Below are 24,016 nucleotides of genomic sequence, written 5' to 3' on the forward strand. Positions count from 1 at the left end.
AAACTTAAATTATCACAAACTATTTTCTTTTTTATATTATCATAAATTATAAACTTTTTAGATGGTGTTACATGCAATAATATAGTATTCTGTTTATTTCGCCCGTACTAGGCCGAATTGAAGAAACGGCCCGGTCCAACAACACCTCGTGCCTCTACGTACCCTACTCATTCCGCCCTCTCGCCCCGCATCGCGCCGCCCCCTCGCCCCGCATCACGCCACCCCCGACCCGACCAACCAGCCGCCGACGCCGGCGCGGCGGCGGCGGCCACGGAGACCACGCCGCTGCAGCTGCACCCATCCTTCCAGTAGCGCCCACTCTCGCCGCCCCCCGGACCGCGCGCCGCTACAAGAAGCTCGCCGCGCGCCCGGCGCGGTGCCGCCTCCTCCGCCGCGCCTGCTTCTGCTGCTGCGCCGCCGTCCTCCTCCTGCTCCTCCTCGCCGCCGCCTTCGCCGGCGTCGTCTACCTCATCTTCCATCCCTGCGCACCCACCTTCTCCGTCGCCTCCCGCATCGCGCCGCCCCCTCGCCCCGCATCGCTCGCCTGGGAGCCCGACCCCAAGCAGCAGCAGTAGCTCTGCCGCCAGCGCCGACTTCAGCCGGCTCCGCGCTAGCGTCCAGGACTCCACGGGCAAGGACCCTTCCCAGCTCGCCCCCCTCCTGTGTGTTATCCCCTCCCCGGACAAGGACAAGGCCAGGATGCTTAATGTGTGTTTCGTGAATTCTTTGTTTGCAGACTTGTTTGCGATAATGAGCATGTAACACACTGAATACCAGTACCACCGAAGCCACGACCAGAAACACCTACTCCATTACCTCCTCCACTAACCCCTTCACAAAATATCAAAATAGGAGCAACTTATTAAATAGGGCTATCTATACAGTAGGTCAAATAGGATCAAGTTTTGCCAATTCTGAATTCAAGTGCAAAAACTAAGAAGTTGGCACTTTTAACACAAGGAAAAGGGAGCCCACATATAAAATCGAAAGCGAGTTGGTGCTTGGGAAAGATACTGGTACCTTTAGACTAGGGTCAATAATTCATTAACATTTCAATATTTTCCTGGCTTAAGGCTTTCACCGCAGTATTGTCTTATGCTTTAGCCAAGTATAGCTCTAAAATCTGTTTGCGATAATGAGCATGTAACACACTGAATAGCAGTACACTTAAATTGTAGGAACTAAAACTGAAGATAACTTTTTAAATTGTAAGAGTCGAACTAGATCTCAGGGGATCCCTTCATAGTCTGCTCCTCATTGAAGACCGAGTTCACCAGTATAGCTGCAAGCTTAGATCTGAACTCATCACCAGTATAGAGGCAAATCCCTTTGCCTCAGATGGCTAAGAGACCTCGAGTGCATGTAATGAAATAAAGCTCAATCTTCCTCATCAAATCAAGATTCAAGGTAGGGAGAAGGTGGAAAAAAGCGTAAGCAAAGTCACATTGGATCTGCTCTTGAGGGATATGTGGAGTTCAAATAGAGCCAAACCAACAAAACTTTGGAATCTCTTGAAGAAAAGAAAAGGTGTGAGGAAGAATTTTCAGTTGAGAAGTGTGTTAATCAAGTGGATGCTATGGTGCTTTGGATCTTTTTGAATCTGAGATATGCAGGAAGACATTCATTACAACCAAGAATCGTAATGTTCGATTACTGTGGCTAAAGTGAAAAATCAGGTGTCTCTCTTTGAATATGCTCAATGTGTGGTTCAAGAAAAACATACTTGTCTGATCATGCTGACTTGAAATGCAAGTAGGGTTGGTATAAATATGATTGAACAGATGAATTTCTAATGCTTGTGTAACCATGTAAAATTTTTCTTTGTGTGAACCTTCTTCTGCTAACATGGCTAAATTATTTCACTTTTTTTTAATTGCAGAGCCCTTATGGGAAGCACTACATGATCCGAGAGTCAGTCGCTAAGATCCTAAAGATAGCTTCGTTGTGCAATCCTTACTAGCCAGTGCAATCCATTGTTAATTTATTCAACCAGCTTCTTTCCTAGGTTGTACTACTGCTGTAGATGCATCTAGTTAATATAGCTGTTATGATGGACGCTCCCTTCTTTGGTCTGCTAGTTCACCAGTTTTTAAGATTTAGAATGCCTGAAATCAAATGTTCAGAAACATATGGACTAACAGGAGATGAAGTGGGTTCTGGGCTAGTGCTAAGATAAATTAAGATACGGAGATAATCTAGCATGGCACATCATCATGGGAAGATGCTGAAAGTGGGGGTTCAGACCTGATAGGCTAGCGAGCACTTGAAATTCCAATGCTGATGTCTTGTCACTCCATATTTTCTAGCTTTGCACTGATTTAACAATGGTAGGATAATTTTCAGATCAGGAAAGTAGTAGGCTTAGCTGCACAGGAGGTAGCCAGCCTTAGTGCCATGCTAGTGGGGCTCTAGCGGTTCAGTTACAAGTATACTTCAGAATGAAGTATAGTTTACTCTGTACCAATGCATTAGTGATGCGCTACTATTTCCATGAGAAGTAGCTACTGGTTGTAGGACTCAGGTTGTGTGCATCAGTTACAAGTACAGTTTGTTGGTTATTGTTCCGTTAAGTACTAATTATGTGCTTGTATTATCTGATGCAGAAGCCCGATGGATCTAACTAGGATTGACATGGTGCTCCCGGAAGGCTATTCTATTTCTGTGTAATTTGTCCTGCATGCATCTACTTCCAGAGCACTTGGTGGAAAGATCACAGATAGAGTTTAATTTTCACAGAATTTTAATTATATTTATGTAATGATGAGAAATGACCATGTTTTTAGAACTTTTAAAATGTATGTAAGGGTGGATTGCTCCTGTGCAAGAAATGACCATTATTTATTTGATGAAGTTTTGCATACGAACAAAATTTCTATTACTTGTTTCTCGATTTTTTCTGATTGTTTTGAGCATTAGTTTTGCAACTAGGGATTTGTGCCCTTGTCTGCCAAACTTACGCAGGGTATAAGGAGGTGATACACCTCCTAAAGTTTAGTACCGGTCGCATAAGATGTTTGGATACTAATTAAGAGTATTAAACATAGACTACCTACAAAATCTATTGCACAGATGGAGTCTAATTCGCGAGACGAATCTATTGAGCCTAATTAGTCCATGATTTGACAATGTGCTGCTACTCATGTGCTACTCATGGATTAATTAGGCTCAATAGATTCGTCTTGCGAATTAGTATAGAGGTTCTGCAATTAGTTTTATAATTAGCTCATGTTTAGTCCTTCTAATTAGCAACACTCCTAAAGTTTAGCACCTCGTATCCAAACACCCCTGAATCCGGGATCTCAAGTGCCGATAATATACCTCCCCACGCTAGGTTTTGCTCCCCTCCTTGCCAAATTAGCCCTTAGGTGGAAATAACCTTGTTGGGTCAATCCGAGTTCAGTTAACCAATATCTCTGGGCTTCAGAAAGCAGATCTCTCAAACTGCATGCTGAAAGGGCAAATTCTGCCAGAATTTGGGAAGATGAAACAACTTTTCTATTTTCATCTTTCAGATAATGAACTGACAGGTTCGATTCCTGCTTTCATCGGTAACCTATCTGACCTGTTTTGTTGGATACAAATATGTTGACGGGCCCGATCCCAGTGACACTTGGGAATCTCGGCTCTTTAGGCCTTCTTAAGGGGTGCGCCTCCTTCCTCGGGTCCAAACCCCAGCCCACCGCTTCGGATGGCATCGGCGGCGGCCGCCGCGGAGTGGGAGGCGGCGGAGCGGAAGGTGCTGGTGGCGCGGAAGCCGTGCTTCGGGCTCCCCACCGCCTGCCCCACCAGCCTCCCCGTGCTCCTCTACCTCCGGATGGCGCAGGTCCCCTTCGACATCCACGTCGACACCTCCTTCCCCGACGCCGGTGAGCTCCCCGCCCGCACCCGCAGCCCTGCCCTCTCTTCCGCCCCCCGCCCCCCCAAATTATATTTCTGACATGAAAGTTACATGCAATATATTTCTGATGATTCTGGACTTACTAACTACTCTTAATATCGAAACAGCTGGAAATGTTTGGTTGGGGAGGGATTGCTTGTAACGCTTGAATTTGCAGATAAATCCATACAGATAGTGAGCTGTTTTCGGTATGGTCCTTGTAAAATGAGTCAGTTTATCTGCAACAGGCGTATTTAACAGTCTCTTGGTTTAAGCTGGGTGTTTGCAGTCTCAGCACACAGTGCCCAGGCTCAGCGCCCAGCAGTCCCAGCACTGTGCACGAACCTGGATGCGCATGAAGATGTAGATAGCGGTACAAGGGAATAAATCTGTAGATTGCTGCGGGGAGAGTCATACATTGGTGTGCTAGAATATTTTTTGAGCCATGTGCGAGAGGCAATTGCTTTGCTTACACCTTAATTTTTGATTCCACAGATCACATACCATATGTCGAATTCAGTGATTGTGTGGCGTTCAACAATGAGAAAGGAGGTGTGATTGAGTATCTCAAGGAGGAGAAAATTTTGGACCTGAACTCAAAGCACCCAAGCATTTCTCCCGCTGATGTGCTGTCCACGAAGGCCATGGTTTCGACCTGGCTCGTGGACGCTTTGCAGTATGAACTCTGGGTGGTTTCTGATGGAAGCATCGCGCATGATATATACTTCTCTGATCTCCCCTGGCCCATTGGAAAGATACTCCATTGGAAGAAAGCTAGAGATGTGAAGCAACTACTGGATATAACGAAGCTTAATGCTGCAGAAAAAGAAGAGGAGGTTCCTACTCCCTACTCATTATTTTCCTAGTCCTTTTTTTTGCCCGGGTGGCACACTAATAGCTTGTGATGCAATTTTTTTTATTTAAACAGATATACCAGAAGGCAAGTGCTGCATATGACACATTGTCTTTGAGATTAGGGGATCAAGTCTTTCTATTTGATAATAGGTAAGCTACTGATCCTTACCTGTTTCACTTGAATCAGCATATTTCTTTGTGCTTTTTTATGGTTACTGTTACTGGCACTTGGATATTTGTCCTGATGCGACTTTTATGGAGCACTAATATTTCTATTTCTCTTTGTGAAGCCCTACAGATGTTGATGCTCTTTTCCTTGGACATGCTCTTTTTGTGCTCAATGCATTGCCTGTAAGTTTCCCTCCATACTCAGATGTACATCCAGATGGCAAACACCGCCTAATGTATAATTGCATAGAAACATTGATTGAGATTTGAAACACAGATGCCCAATTGCACAAGCACATTATTTAAAAGAACTGGTGCAAATCTCGAATGCCTCCAGCGTTAGCAGTAGGGGAATTAAGTTGCTTATCTATGCTGTGAAGAATTTCCTTAGCTATAACCTAAGTCCGTCCAGCAAATGATTCAAAACATTCTTGACTATGTTTTGATAAACTTCAAGGCATGTTCTGATCTTACTTCTGCTTTTTAGGACACATCTGTGCTGAGGGGCACTTTGCAGAAGCATGAAAACTTGGTGAACTTTGTAGAGCACCACAAGATCCAATTGCTGGAAGACTCATCATCATCAGGGTTAGGATCATCACCCAGTCCATCATCATCATCCCCCCCCAGGAAAAGAGCATCTGCTGGCCAAAGTAAGCAAACTGATCACTTTATTCAGATGTTCAAAATTCAGAGATTGGTAGTTATAGCACGAATACTCTACTAGATAACCTGTCGGAACATTAAAAATTGGATGATGCCATTTTATACCTAACTCTGCCTTACTTTAGCACCCATTATAAGTATTTTTTCCTGGAGCTGCAAATGCTTTCAGGTTGTCTTTGTTGCTTGTCATTTTGTCGAATTTAATACAATAATGCATTTCATTCAATATTTAATTAGGTACGGTGAAGAAACTAAGATCTGCTTGTCTGAAAATCATTATTTTTATCTGTGCTATTGCCAATGGCTATTATATGCACACACTGAACTGTTTAAGGCCATCTGCATTCTGCAGTCTACTCATCCGCATTTAGCCATAATATTTCTGTATGAAGTGATGACTTATTCCCTTCAAAAATGCATTTCATTACAAAGTAAAGCAGTGGCTGCGCTAAATAACACCCTATTGTATTTCCCTGAAAAAAAGCATTTTAGCGGCCAAAAACTTTCTGTAATCCTGGATCATTGGTGGCTCAAACTGTTTCTTGATTTCATTGAATCAAGAAGTTGTACCAAAAGGAACTGTGTGAAACGATGCTTAGTTATAGGATAGGAGTGGAAAATCTATATGGTTATACATAGGTTGCATATGGGCCCCAAGAGAACCCAGAACAGAATAATGGTACTTGGGCTCATCTGGCAAAATGATTTTCGTCAGATATGTTTGGGAATATTTGGTCAGAATTTCATGTCGAGGGGTTTATCACAATATTTACTTTTGTACATTTTACTTGTGTGCACTTTCATTTGAAAATGAGATAAGTAAAATGCATTGAGGAAATTTTGAAGTAGTGATAGCAAGTTGCACTTGAACTTCACCTGGCTCATTTCCCCTGTTATCTTGGCACTTTCTTTTTGAGGGTTGTTATCTAGGCACTTGTGCTGCTTATATTCTTGACTGTTTCCAGACATCTTATTGTCGTTTGGTGTTCTTAGGTTATAAGCCGAAACCCAGAGCCAAGAAGGAACGGACCGAGGAGGAAAAGAAATTCAGGCAAAGATCAAAGTACTTCCTGGCCGCACAGCTTGTTGGAGTCCTTGTGTTCCTATCACTGATGGGTGGGGCTGATAGTTCGGAGCTAGACGATGACGACGGCTTAGATTATGAAGATTAGATCCTCCCTATGTTGTACTACATGATTCGTTTCAAGCCCAGCCTACACCCTTGTTGGGTGCTGTGAAAATTTGTTCCCACCGTCAGTGAGATGTGATGCACTTGATACTGTAACTAGGAATACACCGAGTTTGTGGGCCTTGGTCGGCTTCATAATCTGGGCCCACACGTGCCCCTCTTTTTTTTTTTGTGGCTTAAGTGAATCCAACTGTAAGCAGATTCGAATTTTGGAGCTTTGGAGATGCTTCTTTGACACATGTCGAATCGGTTGGTCTGAACTTCTGTCCAGTCAATATTACTGGTTTGCAAAATAAAGGTTGCTCTGGCAGTACCTTGCTTTTGAGTTGTGAAGTTCAATTCAAGACTCGTAGTAGTCTCGTGTTCGGATATGGAGACGTGGGACGGAGTGCTTTTCACGAGCCTGATTCCGAGTCGACCAAGGGTTTCCACACGACGCGGAAATGAAAGCTCGCGCGCGCCAGGGTTTCCGATCGCCGAAGCGTCTTCACGCCGGCTGTTAGCTGCTTTGCTGAGAGTACAAGAGCTCTCTTGAGACTACGCGCGTTGCTTGTACATGTCAACCAGCAATGTCCAGCATGGCGCTGTGTTGTCTGCTCCGACGCATTCCCGGCTTACAAAACGGCTTCACGCTATAGTACCTTGATTTGCGCAAAACAGATGAAGCCGAAGTCGAAACAAACCGTGCCAAAGAGAGCGTAGTTCTGACTTGGAAATAAACGAGACGAGTGCCGTGAGGTCGCAGCAGGAACATGATGGGTATTTATAGGCTGTAGCTTTCTACTGTGTCTTTGGAAAGGATAGCTGTCTACTGTGGAAGTATGGCAGGGAGTTGCTTGGATGCAACGGCCAACGGGTGTGTACCTGCCGAACTCTGTTACGAGCTATCCCGTCGTCAGGCAACTGAAGAGCAGGCCGCTTAAGAAGAAGGTGATGGAGAGCTGGGAGTGGATGGCACAAACTTCTTGGACAGAAAGGGTCGTTGGAGCTTGGAAGTAGTGCTTTTGTTCTCCATCACGACCATAAAATCTATCTTCCGTCAATTATCGTTAATTGATTCTTATCGTAGTAAATACTACTCCACATTGACTTTTGATCACGACGTTTGACTATTCATCTTATTCAAAAAATTATGTAGGTTTCATTTATTTTGTTTGTGGTTTACTTTATCATCAAAAGTATTTTAACACCAATTTATTCTTTTGATAATAATTTTTCAATAAGACGAATGGTCAAACGTTGTAAGAAAAAGTCAACAACGATAAATATTCCGATACATTAAAAAATTATCACACCAATCGAAAAAGAAAAAATATGCACTATTGGATTTATGCTAGTCTAACGGCTTAGACTAACCAAAAGAGTCAATATTAGACAATTGATAATTTTAATAGGTAGAAAAAAGGAATAACAGATGCCGTTGATTTTGATGATCCATATTACGATAGTTAGGATCGATCATATATGCATTAGAATCCACTATTAATACAACTCCACTTTCACACGCAAAGAGATTAGAGGTGTAACTGAATTAGAGCCTACTAAATGACAGTTGCTAAAGTCCTAGCCGTGCAGCGAATACAAATTAAGAAGAGTACCCTGTTGGACCAGGCACACGTTCTTTCATAAGAACGAAAAAATAAAAGAGGTGGAACATGAAGAGCCTGAGGTGGAATTTGTGGAATTGTCTAAAGAACCTCAAAATTTCGAGGTTATTGAACTTGCTCATGTTATTGAAGGATCGAAAAGCTAACTGTCGGATTTATAAGTCCGGCGGTCCACCAGAAGGTTACCCAAGTGGTTGATTTGTAGGTGGAGGTGATTGTGAGACCAAGAACTTGAAGGTGATCGCGTGAACACAAGCGACATGAGGGTATTAGATAGGTTCGGGCCTCCAGAGAATAATACCCTATGTCATGTATGCTTGGTGGCTTCTATTGCTTGAAGGTTCAGAAGCCCTCGAAAGGCTCCAATGCTCGGATCCTCAGGAGGCTCCCTTGGCCGCCTTATATAGGCTGACGACCTAGGGTTACAAATCGGTTTGAATCTAATCTACTTGATTGTTACGTGGGAAGCAATCTGAGTCGGATTGCAATATGTATCCCGCAATATCTAGGCTGATTTGAATCGCATGGCCTCCTTGACTTGTGCTCCATGTATCTTCATATCCTTAGCCTGCACGTCCTGGTCAGGCGGGCCCACTTGTCAGGTCCGGCCAGTATCCTGGTTGGTAGGGACCTATGGGGTATCCATATCCCTTAAGCCCCCAAGCGATGTGTAGACGAATAGGAACCTAAGGTCATTGCAGCAAAGCTTGAAATGTGGTCGGCTAAAGTTGCGATGGCGTTATAGTGACGGAGAGGTTGCTCAGTGCTCAAAAAAGAAAAAAAAATCGAGCGAATGCAGAGCCATCCATGTAGAGCGAAGTCGAGTGCCAAGTTGGTAGATGCCGGGCATCCAGCAGGTCAAAAGGAAGGACATGGAGGGTGTCTCAACACGCACTCCATAGGAGTAGCCCTCGAGCATTGAAGCGATTAGTATAATTGGTCAAATGGTCAAAGAAGAAAAAATCGATCCAGAAGAAGATTTTATTGCCTAAACATAAGGATAGGACAAGCCACAGAGGCGCGCCAACAGAAATAGGAACCCAACCCCCGAGTACGAGGGCCGGCGGAGCCACAGAGGCATGCCAAGTCGCATCATGCCCCAAGCCAGAGAGGTCGGTCGGGCAACGGGAGGCACGTCGAGTCATCTGCAGCATCCAGCCCCCAAGCCTAGAAGCACACCAAGTCGCCTCCCGCTCCGAGCCAAAAAGGTCAGCCGGGCGATAAAAGGCACACCGAGTCGTCTGCAGCGCCCAGCCCCCGACTTAGGAGCCAGATGAGTTGTGGAAGCACAACGAGTTGCCTCCCACCCTAAGCTAGAGAGGTCGGCCAGGCGACAGGAGGCACGCCGGGTAGTTTTTGAGCAGAAATAGGTGCCCAGCCCCAAAGAACGAGAACTGACAGAACCACAGAGGCGCGCTGATCAGAAATAGGTGCCCAGCCCTCGAGGATGAGGACTGGCGGTGCCGTAGAGGCGCGCCGACCTAGAATAAGCGTCCGGCCCCTGAGGATGAGGACTGGCAGAGCCGCAGAGGCACGTCGACCTGGAATAAGCACCCCACCCCCAAGGACGAGGACTGGCAGAGCTGCAGAGGCACACCGACTAGAAATAGGTGCCAAGCCCCCAAGGACAAGGACTGTCAGAGCCGCAGAGGCACGCCGACCAGACATAGCTGCCCAGCCCCCAAGGATGAGGACTGGCAGAACCGCAGAGGCACGCTGACCTGAGATAAGTGCCCAGCCCCCAAGGACGAGGACTAGCAGAGCCGTAGAGGCGCGCTGACCAGGAATAGGCACCCAACCTCCGAAGGCGCAGCAACCAGGAATAGGTGCCCAGCCCCCAAGGACGAGGACTAGCAGAGTCGTCAAGGTGCGCCGAGTAGGAATAGGCACCCAGCCTCCGAGGATGAGGACTGGCAGAGCCGCCGAGGCGCACTGACCAGGAATAGGCGCCCAGCCCTCGAGGACAAGGACTGGCGAAGCCTAAGAGGCATGCCGACCAGCAATAGATGCCTAGCCCTCGAGGACGAGGACTGGCAGAGCCGCAGAGGTGCCCCAACCTGAAATAGGTGCCCAACCCCCAAGGATGAGGTTTCGCAGAGCTGCAAAGGTGCGCGCCAACCAGAATTAGGCGTCTAGCCCCCGAGGATGAGGACTAGCAGAGCTGTAGAGGTGCGCCGACCAGGAATAGGCACCCAGCCCCCAAGGACGAGGACTGGCAGAGCTGCGAAGGCGCGTCGATCATGAATAGCTGCCCAGCCCCCAAGGACAAGGATTGGTGAAGCCGCGGAGGCGTGTTGACGAGCAATAGATGCCCAGGCCTCGAGGACGAGGACTGGCAGAGCCACGAAGGCGCACCGACTAGCAATAGGCGCCCAGCCCCCAAGGACGAGGATTGGCAAAGCTGCGGAGGTGCGCTGACCAGTAATAGGCGCCCAGCCCCCAAGGACGAGGACTGGCAGAGCCGTAGAGGCGCGCTGACTAGGACTAGGCGCTCAGCCCCCAAGGACGAGGACTGGTAGAGCCGCGGAGCCGTGGGGATGAGAGACACAGAGGTCGGCGACTGGAGGATGAGAGACCCAAAGGTTGGCATCTGGGGGAAGCCCCCAAGCTTCGAGCAAGTAGACTACGCGAACAGGTCGAACAGTCCCTGAGTGTTAGGAACAACTCGGGCAAGGGAATAGCAAGGCAGTAGGTACGCAAAAGAACCTTGAAGGTTTTATTTATTCAGTGAAAAGGGAAAAGGAGAATACTTAGCTTGTGAATCCTTGGATGGAGAGCTTGTCCCATCGAAGCAGATCTGGTGGAGGGTTGATGAAGAATGCCGAGTCAATAGAAGGCGCCGAGTTGACAGAAGAAGCGATAGTATTGAAATCCGTCGGCATGGTACTGAAGCGAAGCTGGATCGACTTGGTGAGATAGTCCTTCATGCTCTCGGGGAAGATAACGTCGGGGCAGGATGCCATTGAGCTAGCTAGGGATGGCGCACCAACTGTTAGATTTACAAGCTCAGCAGTCCACCAGGGGATTACCCAAGTGGTTGATTTGTAGGTGGAGACGATTGTGACACCAAGAACTCGAAGGTGATCGCAAGAACACAAGCAACACAAGGGTTTTAGACAGGTTCGGGCCTCCAGAGTTTAATACCCTATGTCATGTATGCTTGGTGGCTTGTATTGCTTGAAGGTTCAGAAGCTCTCGGGAGGCTCCAATGCTCATATCGATGCCCTCGGGAGGCTCCCTTGGCCGCTCTATATAAGCTGACTACCTAGAGTTACAAGTCGGTTTGAATCTAATCTATTTAGTTGTTACATGGAAAACAATCTGAGTCAGATTCCCGCAATATTTGGGCTGATTTGAATCGCCCAACCTTCTTGACTTGTGCTCCATGTATCTTCATATCCTTAGCCCGCACGCCCTGGTCGGGTGGGCCCACTTGTTAGGTCCGCCAGTATCCTAGTCGGTAGGGACCCATGGGGTACCCATATGCCTCACTAACCTTTTCGAGATCCAAGGCAAGCCTCGGAGCATCTACACCTATTATTTTTGGAGTCTTATATTCACATGTCCAAATTATTGTTTATTTCTCTATTTATGCATTAAGTCTAGGAATTGATTGAAACCTTAATTTTATGCACAATCCCACCTTGTTTGTTAGGACATCTTTGCCACCTGCTCAAAACAACTAGTAATGTCCTAAGCTTAGCATTACTTAGAATCTATCCTTACAGTAACTTTTTTTAGCTCATTAACTTAAGGTAATCATGTTCATACACGATTGGATCAAGGAAATGGCCTGATTTTTGAAAGTCGTAGATAGAAGCTAGAGATGATAGTTGTCTACTGAGATTATTGAATTAAGGCCCGTTCATTGTCTTAACCTTTGATCAAGTGATTTTACCTGGTTGTTTATTAGGATGGGAACCAGCAAACTCAGTAGGTTAGTTGGCTCATTGATTAGAAATGTTCTTACCCATGCTTGGCGTGTGGCAGAAAGGTGGGGACGTAGCCTGAAACTCACATGGACATCAGGCCAGACGTGGGGTCCCATGTGGAGATGTGTTCCCGGGTTCGGGTAATTATATTTTTGATTTTTGGGTACGGCTAATCGAAAGGTCGTTATGCACAACCCGATCAGTTGTGCATGGCTGGTGATTAGGTATCTCCTGCAGAATGTAAATCAATCCAAATCACCACAATTCTCAGTTATGAATGCACTTGATCATCGCTTAAGCATCGTAGAGTAAACAAATTCAATATGATGTTTTTCCTTGAATTAATACTTTTGTATGATGTTCTAAACACTTGTATGCGCAAATGATTTATAAATCTAGATTGGTTAGGTAAACATAAATGGTTAATAAGATCACAAAACTAAGGTTTCACTAATAGTAAGTTTTTTGCAAAATGTTGAGTCAGCTAGTCCACTAAAAACCTATCATACTCCTTAAAATTTTATTTTCTCTATACTGGTTAGACGGGTCAGTCTTGCTGAGTACCTTCGTACTTAGGGGATCCTCTTTTGTTGTTTCCAGACGTGCAGCAGCAGCCTACCAAAGAGGAAGGCCCAAAAAACTAGGTATTCTACGAGTCTCATAATGCCCTAGTGTTGGACTTAGTTATTTAATTACTTTACTTCCCAGGCTTGTTTTAGTTTAAAACTCTTAGAATGGTTTGACTTGCACTTTAAATTTGTTTCAACCTACGGTTTGTAATAATTCGTACCTTCAGTATTTGTGTAAAAAGGTAATGTTTGTTGATGCTTTCCCTTCGTGGAACCAATCCTGATATGTGGCTAAGAATCAAGTCGTATGTGGATGATTTGGGTTGTCCTGGGGACACTCGATGGACTACCAGATTTAAATGGTTTTAAGTGCATTATGAATAATTTTGACTCCACCAGTGATTAGGCGCACTTAAGCCAATTTAAGTCGGACGGTTCCGCCACAAGGGGGAGGCTTTATTGACTTCATGTCATATCCTAAATAGAGTTTCGAACAAGAATAAAGAGCAAATTCAATATGAGATTTAGGTTGGGAGAAAACTATCACTTTCTTATTTACGCATGTGGCGGATCCACTTCGGATTAACTGGGTTAAACATGGTTAAGTCGCCTAACACGCGACACCCATGCCTTAGCCAAGTCAACACGAAGTGCCATCGGATTTCATCCGATTTAACCACTTAAACAGGACCGAAATAGCAAGCTCACACAAGGGTGAGCGGTTCCAGAGAATACAACAAGTCCACTTGAGTTAAACACATTAACCATTTAGTTCGGTCATAAAACAACATTAGAGTTTACAAGGTTCAGAAGAAAAAACAACAGAAGGTAAAACAACTAGCGGAAGCTAACTCGTCGGGGTCGGACATCCCTGGTGAGGCCAACCGGGACATCAGCGATCCTTATCCTCACCGTCCGAGGAGGGATCCCACTCAACCGTCCAACCCGGAGGGAGTTGGGGCGGCCAAGTGCCAACAGAGGAAGGCTCAGAGGCAGCAACTTCACCTGAAAAGAAGAGCCACAACAAGGCTGAGCTACTAAGCTCAACAAGACTTAACCGACAGGGAGTACGCTACTCCACCACTTCTACACATGCAAGGCCTTTTAGCTGAGGGGTTTGTTTGCCAAAAGCGCTAGGTGTATCCCTACTTTCAAGTTTTAGCTCCGGTTCTGAGTTCATTATCCGGTCTAAGTTTGCAACCTAGTCTAAGCAACCATAGAACCAACCAAAGGTATATAAATAACATCATCAACCATGTCATCATCAGATTTCCTTTATTACTCAGGGTGACATAGCGATCAAGCAATCTCAAACTGTGAGAGGCAAACGAATCGATTCGAGTTTCTTAACCATGCATGGCGAACCTAATCTCACGACATCCGTGCACCACAAGGGTCGCTTCCTGTGTCGGTCGTCCCCATCAATTCCCAGACGCGTGTCAGGTCCAAACTTCCCTTGGCATGCAATGCTCCACAGTCCCGGTCTCTACCGTACTGTGACCGCACTTGCACCCACATGATGCACCATGGGAACCTCGTTCCAGGGACAGCAGGGGTATAAGCCACGCCCTAGTTCAATCAGGTACTAGGCTTCCCCATCCCATACTAGGTATGAGATTAGTACTTTCAAACACTTGATCACGAACACCACCACTATCGGGCCTTAGCAAGTTTCATAGACAGACGGGGCGATCAACCGACCACCAAAGAGTTACACAAAAATCCTGCCCCGTCCATCGTCCTTATAGTTGCAACAGAAGGGGAAACAACCAACTCCTACAACTTGCGAGTGACAGGGAATCACTCGGCTTTTACCGTTTCCTAGTTAAGCAAGGCATCTACTCGGTCCAACAGCTAGTGTTCAGATCAAGGGAGCTAAGTTATGCATCTATGGTTCCAAACAACTCCTATACGTAAATGCACAAGCATGTTAAAGAAGGCATGCGCAAGTTTGGTAAAACACAGGGGATTCATGCATCTGGGGCTTGCCTTCGAACAAGGAGGAGGGAAGCTTCTCTTCTGCTTGGGCGGCTTCGGCTTCTGGAGGCAGGAACTCGGCTACACCTTCATCTTCTAGCGCTGGGTGCAGCTCGTAGAAGCCGTCGGCGAGACGCAGCTCTACACGAATGCAATGCATTGGTTAGCATTCAGACGGTTATTTCAACAGCAACACTTGCAAGTTTGAGCCCAAAAACTTGCGGCAAGTTACAAGAGGGTGGGGAGGTTTGCTGGAGTTGGTGGGGATCAAGATATAAGGGTCGGATGGGAAGGGACTTATGATCTGACCCTTAATATAGAGGAATAGATGTGTTAGGGGTCCTCAGACTTAACGCTGAAAAGTCCCCCAAGTTTTAAACATACACCCTCAGTTCAAGGAAAAAGATACAGCCGAGCCCTCGGGCGAGGTGGAGAAAGGTCGGCGGAACAGACAGGGTCGGGCGAGACGGAACCGGGATCGGGCGGATCGGAGGGGTCGGACGAGGCGAACAAAGGGTCGGTAGCTTACCTTCGTCTTTCGGATGAGGCTTGGAGTCGGGAAGAACAGGCTTGGGCGGAAAGACCAAGGCTTGGGACAGTGGCGAGGATGTCCGGTGGTACTCCGGCGGCGGCGGTGCTTCTTGTGGATCACAAGCAAGCTCTTGTGCAGCATGGGGAGCAGTGGCTGGTGGATTGGGGGAAGGTGGTGTTTGAGCGGAGAGGAGAGTTCCTCAGACTTAATCGGTGGCGCTGTGAGCACGATCAGAGAGCAAGCGGGAGGGCAACGATGGCGAAGGGGAACTCTGGTGGGGCTCCGGCATTCTCTTTTATAGCTGCGCGGACGAGAGAAGGGGAGCGGCGCGAAGGCCGGGGAAGAAACGATGGAGTGCGCTGCCGAGGCAGCGATTGAGTGACGAGGGCGGTGGAGCAGGACTTCGGGGATGACACCGGCGGTCATTGGGCACCGATGATAGGGCGGCGCAGGCGCGGTTTTACCGGTGGTTGAGATTTGGCGAAGGCGGGCATCGTCGTGCGGTGGATTTGATGGAAGTGACCGCGGAAACGGCGCTAGAAACGAGGGCGCACAGGTGAGAAGACAGGCGGCTGCGGGCGCGCGGGCGAGCGCGGAGCAACAGATTGTCGGGGCGGAGCTCTGACGGGGTGGAAAAGGAGCTGTCGCTGCCGTGGTCTGGGTTGGCGGAGGAGGAATCGTCGCGTAGCGAGGACCGGGGCAGCGCTACTGTGGAGGAGCGATGGAAAAGGCGGGCGGCATCGGGCTCTGCAGCCAGGATCTGGTGATGTGATGATGGGCGCGGGCGGCGAGGTGCTGCAGAAAGGGTAGCAGAGGAGTTTCCGCTGCGATTGGGGAAGGGAGCGCGAGAATCCATCCGGTCGTGGCCGGCGACGAGGCGGAGCGGCGGGCGTCGGAGGAGTTGAGCCACGTGGCTAGGGAACTCTGAAGCGGCATGCAACTCGAGTGCGCCTGTCACGAGAGATCTGGGAGAAAGATCTCGTGGGTCCACCGGTCAGTCTCGGTGGTCCATGGCTCAGATTGAAGGGAGGCGTTGTGGGAGGACTTAGAAAGATCCGGCGGGCGAGTTGGGGTCGGCGGGGTTGGAACTGGGGAAAAGCGGCGAGGGGTCGGATCTCCAGGGTCGGAACCGGGGCTGGAGGGTGAGCACTTAGATTTGGTAAACTGAGACAGGGGATCAGGGACTCGGATTAAGATTAACGCGAAAGATTTTTAACCGAGGTCGTTACAACGCACTTGGGGGTGCTTGGCGAAAGTCAATGTACCAATTTCTAAGAAGCGCAAGTTTGGACCTAAGATAGTGGATTGTGTCTTTCTAGGATATGCTTAGAGGAGCATTGCTTATAGATTTTTAATAGTTAAATCAGAGGTACCTGATATGCATGTTGATACTATTATGGAGTCTTGTGATGCAACATTTTTTGAGAATAATTTTTCCATGAAAGATATTCATAGCACTTCTAGATTTTCCTCTAAGATAATTCCTGAACCAATTGCATCTATTGAATCTTCTGAACAATTTGATGAGCATGAGGAGGTCATTGAGAAGGATGACAATGAGGCTCCTAGAAGGAGTAAGAGACAAAGGACTGCAAAATCCTTTGGTGATGATTTCACTGTGTACCTTGTGGATGATACACCCAACTCCATTGTTGAGGCATTTGCATCTCCAGATGCAGATGATTGGAAAGAAGATGTTCATAATGAGATGGACTCGATTCTTTCTAATGGAACCTGTGAGCTCACTTAACGATCCTATGGCTGCAAACTAGTCGGTTGTAAATGGGTGTTCAAGGAGAAGCTTAGGCTTGATGGTACTATTGAGAAGTACAAGGCATGGCTTGTGGCCAAAGGCTATAGACAAAAAGAAGGCAAAGATTTCTTTGATACTTACTCACTTTCGCTAGACTAATCACAATTAGAACACTACTTTCTTTAGCTACCTCATATGATCTTATTGTCCATCAAATGGACGTAAAGACAACTTTTCTAAATGGAGAGTTGGATGAGGAGATCTATATGGATCAGCCTGATGGATTTGTGGTGAAGGGTCAAGAAATTAAGGTGTGTAAGTTATTAAAGTCTTTGTATGGGCTGAAACAGGCGCCTAAGCAATGGCATGAGAAGTTTGATAGAACTTTAACTTCTACGGGCTTTGTCATAAATAAGGTTGATAGATGTGTGTACTATCGTCATGGTGGGGGTGAAAGAGTTATATTATGCTTGTATGTGGACGACATACTAATCTTTGGCACCAATATTGATGTGATCAATGAGGTCAAGTGTTTTTTATCAAAGAGTTTAGATATGAGAGATCTAGGAGAAGATGATATTATTCTGAACATTAAGTTGATTAAGGATGAGAATGGGATTACTCTTTCGTAATCCCATTATGTGGAGAAGATCTTGATCCGTTTTGGCTACATGGACAGCAAGGCTTCTCCAACTCCTTATGATCCTAGTGTGATACTTCAAAAGAATAAAAAAATTGAGAAAGATCAACTCAGATACTCTTAGATTATCGGTTCACTCATGTACTTAGCTAGCGCAACGAGACCCGACATATCTTTTGTTGCGAGCAAATTGAGAAGGTTCATGTCAAACATGGGTATTGATCATTGGCATGCACTTGAAAGGGTTATGCACTACCTGATAGGTACTATGGGTTATGGGATTCACTATTCTAGGCACCCTGCTGTGCTTGAGGGATATAGTGACTCGAACTGGATTTCTGATGCTGATGAGCTTTATGCCACGAGTGGGTTTGTGTTTACCTTCGGAGGTGGTGCAATATCATGGAGGTCTTACAAACTGACCATTTTGACAAGGTCAACCATGGAGGCAGAACTTACTGCTTTAGATACAATCATAATTGAGGTAGAGTGGCTGCGTGAGCTCTTGATGGACTTGCCTGTGGTTGAAAAAATAGTGTCGGCCATTCTTATAAACTGTGACAATCAAACTGTGATAGTCAAAGTGAACAGTGCTAAGGATAATGCGAAGTCATCAAGACATGTCAAGAGATGACTGATGTCTGTCAGTAAATTGAGAAACTCCAAAGTAATAAGTGTGACTTATATTCAAACAGATAAAAACCTGGTAGATCCCTTTACAAAAGGGCTATCACGGAATGTGATAGAAAGTGCATCGAGGGAGATGGGTATGAGATCCGTTTGAGTTGCTATAGTGCTAACCCAACCTATGTGATTGGAAATCCCGTGAATTAGTATCTAGGAAAAATAAGCTTTTGGTTAACTGAGGAGAATAATTAGTTAACTCTCTCTAAGTGAAGATGCAATACTCTCAAATGTTGTGAGGCAGGAATGTTGTAAGGCATGTGTGCTATAAGGCAAGTTGGCTATATGCCTTAATGTGATTCTATTAGCTTTAATAAGAGAAGATGTTGTCCTACAGAGCATTCTTGAAAAAAAAAACATATATGAGTCTGGCTGTTAAACGTCACAGTCTATGAGATTTGGGTGATCTCTAGTAAGCTCATGAAAGAGACCAGGGAGTACGACGTATATGCTCCACCAGCGGGGAAGGCTACTAGCAGCCAAATACTGGTCATGATTTAGGTGAAACTTATTCATACAAAACTAGCAATTCAAGGCATAGTCAATTGTCAAGTTGTGGATAAATGTAGCTTGAAACTCTAGGTAAAAGTTCAACTTAACGGTCCTTGCTGAAACATCGGTATATCAAATAGTAGTGAGAAACATGTAAAACATCTTATGAGTTTTTGAGATCTGGTGGGGGATTGTTAGATATATGGGCTTGGCCCATATAAATAATCCTTAACAAATCTCAAAGCTCCATTAGCATTAGAGGGGATACACCATCTATTAGTCTCATATTGCTAACAGACGAGGGTGTGGGATTTTCCTCCCTATAAATATGGACCACCCCCATCATGGAAAAGACGCACTATAGGCTACTATACGGGAAAGCGCTTGGTTTGAGTATCCTAAGGTGGTCTATACGAGTTAGGTTTTGCCTCTTCTACACTGCTGCGCCATCACTGTAGTCTTCTCCATTCTGTTGCGTCGGCATGCACTAGTGAACAGGAGAGGAAGTCTCTGGAACTGGTCGTCCTTGTGATCCTGCACCAGGAGAGGGTGAATAAGGTTTTTGGGAAGCGCGCCGCGCGACTGCTCAAGTTCGTCACCATGGCTCGTCCTCCGTTCAATCTTCTTGTCGCGGCGTACCGTCGTCTTCAACGTCGGCTGCTGCGATCCGTCCGCAACACCGCTGTCATCCCGTCAGCACCTCTCATCATCACGGCTTCTCGATATGTGTGCCGTGATCTAATCTGATTTTTAATCATATTTTCTAAAATCAAGATTATGTTATTCCCGTTGACTAGGATGTTAGAGTTTTGAATGTTAGGATCGTCTCTTTTCACGATTTATTTATTTAAGAAATTATTATAGTAATTGCCTACTAGGATGTTAGAGTTTTGAATGTTAGGATCGTCTCTTTTCACGATTTATTTATTTAAGAAATTATTATAGTAATTGCCTAATTATCCAACAGAAGGAGCTGAAGATATCCGTTTATTCCTCGTATTATACCTAACATGCCAACTCCATTTTAGAAAATCCAATTTGAAACTGCTATGTAACATTATGTGTCATTTTAAACTGATTTGTATTGTATAGCATTATGTACCATTCTAAACTACACTCATCGAGGTTTTTTTCTTAATACCCGTAGCAACACATGGACACGATCTTAGTGAAACATAAAAAATAAAAATCACACTTTTTGCAATAATTAGGATGAAAATATACTTTTTCAAAAAAGGAAATATGACTGAGGGATAGAGGATGGAGCCGTTCAAGAACTGTTCCTGCGAGCGACATGAAAAAGGAGGGGAGAAAATGTGGCGGTGGGGTCATTGGACTTGACCTTCATGCTCGTAGCTTCGCCGTTCAATATCCAATCCAGCCACGGACGAGTGCCGACATGCGGTGCCTACCGTAAAAAGGAATGCAATTCTTGTTCTGAAAAGCCACCAATTTTAAATTTGATCAAATTCATACAAAATACTACTAACATTTATGATACAAAATAAATATCAATAGATTAATCATGTAATATATTTTCATACTAGACGTGAATGTTAGTATTTTTATATAAATTTGATCAAATTTAAATTGTTTAACTTCTCGAGGAGTGAGAGTTGCATTCTTTTTTTTTTTATGGAAAGCATATGTAAGGATAGTTTGTCAGCACTCAGCTCAGGCAAACCGAAGCAGCAGAGCATGAACCACGTTGCCACAGGCTCCGCAGTGCTGTTCCAATCTTCATGCTCCGGCAGCATGGATCGTTCTGCGCGTGTGGCCAAACGCCATGAATCATGCGTCCACGTTGACTGCTCCCTTGTTTGTTTCCTCAGCTGCCAGTTCCATTCCACACAAAGTGTGTAGGGATCTGGATGTGGATGTTAAGCGTGTGGATACATGAGAGATTAGTACATGAAAAGGCTAACTATTTTTCGTTTCTTCTTTTTTTGCCAAACATGTGCTCTAGAATTAATTATTTATTCAAATAACTTTTGCTAGAGTATAATTTATTGAGTCAACTAGAGGCCAATCCGAAACTTACATACGCAGGAAAATAAAATGTTCAAAAGATTATCGGTGAGGTGGCCACACAATTTCCATTAGGGAGAAGCCCAGTTTTTACCATCCAACTATCATCGAGATTGATTTTAACCATTCAACTCCTAAAACATGAATCAACTATAACTATCTTCTTTTGACCAGATGCACTATGATTATCTTTTCCTTCTAAGCATACTCATTCCAACCAAAAACAATTTTGTGACAAAAGTTTGGGTGATGCTATTTTCCAGTCACCTAATTTTTTAAAGATTTTTTTCAAGCAACCAACCTTATCCATCTGATGCTGCACCGACCGTCCAGATTACTTTGTGAATTTTTAAACATCTCCTTCCTCGCATTGCATCTCGCTACATCTCTCCCGCACACCTGAGTCTGATGTTGGATGTACGTAACTGTGAATGCAGATAACATGTACGTGGATACAAATGCAAAATTGTGCATATAGTTCACATGCAAATGTTTTGGTTTCCAACAAAAAGTTTGTTGCCCGTAATAATCTATGAGCACGGATATAAGTCCCATTTGGTAGAGCTCCGGCTCCTTAAAAAATGGCTTCGGCTTCGGCTCCTCTGGTGAAGTGGCTTCTTTAGTGGAGCTAAAGCTGTTTTGGAAAAAACGTTTGATAAAATAACTTCTCAATGACAATGGCAATATGGTTAATTTTATGGTCACTTAATGCTTAGAGAGGGAGGAGAAGCTAGTGAAACCACTTTTTTTCTCCTCTTTAGTGTAAGCCGTTTTGTGGCCTCTTCCCAATTTCAACGGTGGAACCGTTTTGAAATTGCCCCATTGGCAGGATTTCACCAAAAGTTGATGGAGAAACCTTTTGAGAAGCCCTACTAAAGAGGGGTAATATAACTTATTATGTCTACTGCAGGTTAATATAACTTATTATGTCTACTGCATGTTCATCCGCAAACTTGCATTTGCAGAGGAAAATGTTTTAAAAAAAGATTAGCAGTAAAGTAGTCACGCAACAATACTTTCATCGATGAATTACAATTTTTTATCGAATCTCCTTTTATTATATTGTTCTTCTAAGCATACTGATTCCAGCGAAAAACAACGTACATTATCCATCTGATACTGCACCAACTATCCAAATTTGTAAATAAAAAAGTCGACCCGTCGGGGGGAAAACCTCCCCGAAGGCATTGTAATTAAGGTAAAAGATAACTTTCAACTGCGAATCCAGAAAACCCTCAAATCCTAACTTATGCCGGTGAGGGTATTTTTTTTAACTCCAGCCTCGTAATGCATCTGAAGCCCAGCCTACCAGCTGCTACTCAAATGCTGTAACCAAGTAGGTGCTACTCGAATGCTGTAACCACTGGGCTGAGGGTCTTTTCACATATTTGTGAATTGCCAATCATCTTCATCCTCACATTGCATCTTGCTCTTCTCTCCCCGTTCAGGATGACACTAATCCTCAAATCTTTTTCTTCCATTTCGATATATGTAATCATTCTCCCACAGATAATTTTGTGATGTAAGATCCGTCGACTGTAGGCAAGATAACCATGATACGTAAAAAATAATCCCATCGTAAGAAAAAAAATATCAAAATGCGATTGGATTTAAAGGTGTGTTTGGATGCGAGGACGGGACGGGATAAGATGGGATAGTCCTCCTCCATCCCGTGTTTGGTTTGAAGACAAGCGGGAGATTATCCCTAGAGGAGAATATTCCCTCCATATGTGGGACGCCCCCATCCCTCCAAATCAAGCACATGGGCGTCCCACTTCTTCCCCCATCTCGCTCCGTCTTCCACCGTCGCAGGCGCAGTGAAGGAGGCCGGTGTTGTGGGGCGCGGGAGCTCCTCCGACAGACGCACCTGCTCCCCGGAGATCCTTCACGCGAGCCCCCCCCCCCAAGCGGACGCGCCTGCTCCTTGGTTGCCGCTGCGCGACCTCCGGCCGCGGGCGGATGCGCCTGTTCCCCGGTGAGCCGACACGAGAGCTCCAACCGTGGGCGGACATGCCTGCACCCCGATGGCCGCCGCGCGAGCTTTGGCCGCGGGCTGCCGAACAAGCTCCGTGCGTGCTCCTCCGGCGGTGTGCTCGATTTGGCTCGTCCTTCCATGGATTCGTGAAGATGAGTAGTCAAATGGGTTCGCAAGACATCAGTGAAGTTTTGATTGCAAGTGATTGAGTTGGGATTCAACATGGACGAGGAATTTCACCCAATGATGATTGGTAGTTTTGACAAGAGGGAAGGGGAAAACGGGATAGAACAGAGGAAGAAGATGGGAGAGGGAGCAAGATAGGTAGATAAGGGTGTTAGATTATCACCTATCCTATTCCAACTATCCCTCCTACCAAACAAAAGAAAATGGACGAAACCATCCCATAGACGAAGGCTAATTCCCGAGACGAATCTATTAAGCCTAATTAGGGGGCGTTTGATTCCCTTTGCTTATTTTTAGCATGTGTCACATCGAATGTTTAGATACTAATGAGAAGTATTAAACGTAGACTATTTACAAAACACATTACATAAGTGGAGGCTAAACGGCGAGACGAATCTATTAAGCCTAATTAATCCATCATTAGCAAATATTTACTGTAGCAACACATTATCAAATCATGGACTAATTAGGCTTAATAGATTCGTCTCGTCACTTAGCCTCCACTGGGGTCTGTAAATAGTCTACATTTAATACTCCTAATTAGTATCTAAACATTCGATGTGACGGGTGCTAAAAATAAGTCAGAGGAACCAAACCAGACCTTCGTCCATGATTTGACCATGTGATGCTACAGTGAATATGTGGAATTAAGTAGCTTAATAAATTCGTCTCGCGAATTAGGCACGGCTTATGTAATTAGTTTTATAATTAATTCTTACCAAACCTTCGACGTGGCCCGAACTAATTACATGGATCGAAACTGAAAAGGGTCCACCAATTTGCAGGGGTCCACCAATTTGCAAATCTGAGCAACTCGTAGCACTAGAGCCGTATCATGCCTGCTTTCACTCATTCCGATGCCTTTAAATGCCCCGCCGCGTCCGCG

At 45.4% G+C, this 24,016-nt stretch overlaps 1 protein-coding gene across 1 annotated transcript; it reads left to right on the forward strand.

Annotated features, from left to right (window-relative positions):
- Positions 1 to 3,633: 3,633 nt before the first annotated feature.
- On the forward strand, positions 3,634 to 7,068 carry LOC101772355 (mitochondrial outer membrane import complex protein METAXIN). Its single transcript, XM_004975188.4, has 6 exons — positions 3,634 to 3,866; positions 4,373 to 4,713; positions 4,806 to 4,882; positions 5,023 to 5,083; positions 5,388 to 5,553; positions 6,560 to 7,068. Exons 1-6 carry the CDS (start codon positions 3,689 to 3,691, stop codon positions 6,736 to 6,738), a joined length of 1,002 nt encoding a protein of 333 aa, XP_004975245.1. The 5' UTR covers positions 3,634 to 3,688; the 3' UTR covers positions 6,739 to 7,068.
- The last annotated feature ends 16,948 nt before the right edge of the window (positions 7,069 to 24,016 follow it).

The sequence above is a fragment of the Setaria italica genome, chromosome VII, assembly GCF_000263155.2.
Source record: "Setaria italica strain Yugu1 chromosome VII, Setaria_italica_v2.0, whole genome shotgun sequence".
NCBI lineage: Eukaryota > Viridiplantae > Streptophyta > Magnoliopsida > Poales > Poaceae > Setaria > Setaria italica.

Bases quoted from the DNA above. Each gene is read 5' to 3' on its own strand.
- LOC101772355 (XM_004975188.4), top strand. From the start codon at position 3,689: ATGGCATCGGCGGCGGCCGCCGCGGAGTGGGAGGCGGCGGAGCGGAAG. The intron at 4,883-5,022 runs GTAAGCTACTGA...CTCTTTGTGAAG, and splicing joins GTCTTTCTATTTGATAATAG to CCCTACAGATGTTGATGCTC. The intron at 5,084-5,387 runs GTAAGTTTCCCT...TCTGCTTTTTAG, and splicing joins TTGTGCTCAATGCATTGCCT to GACACATCTGTGCTGAGGGG.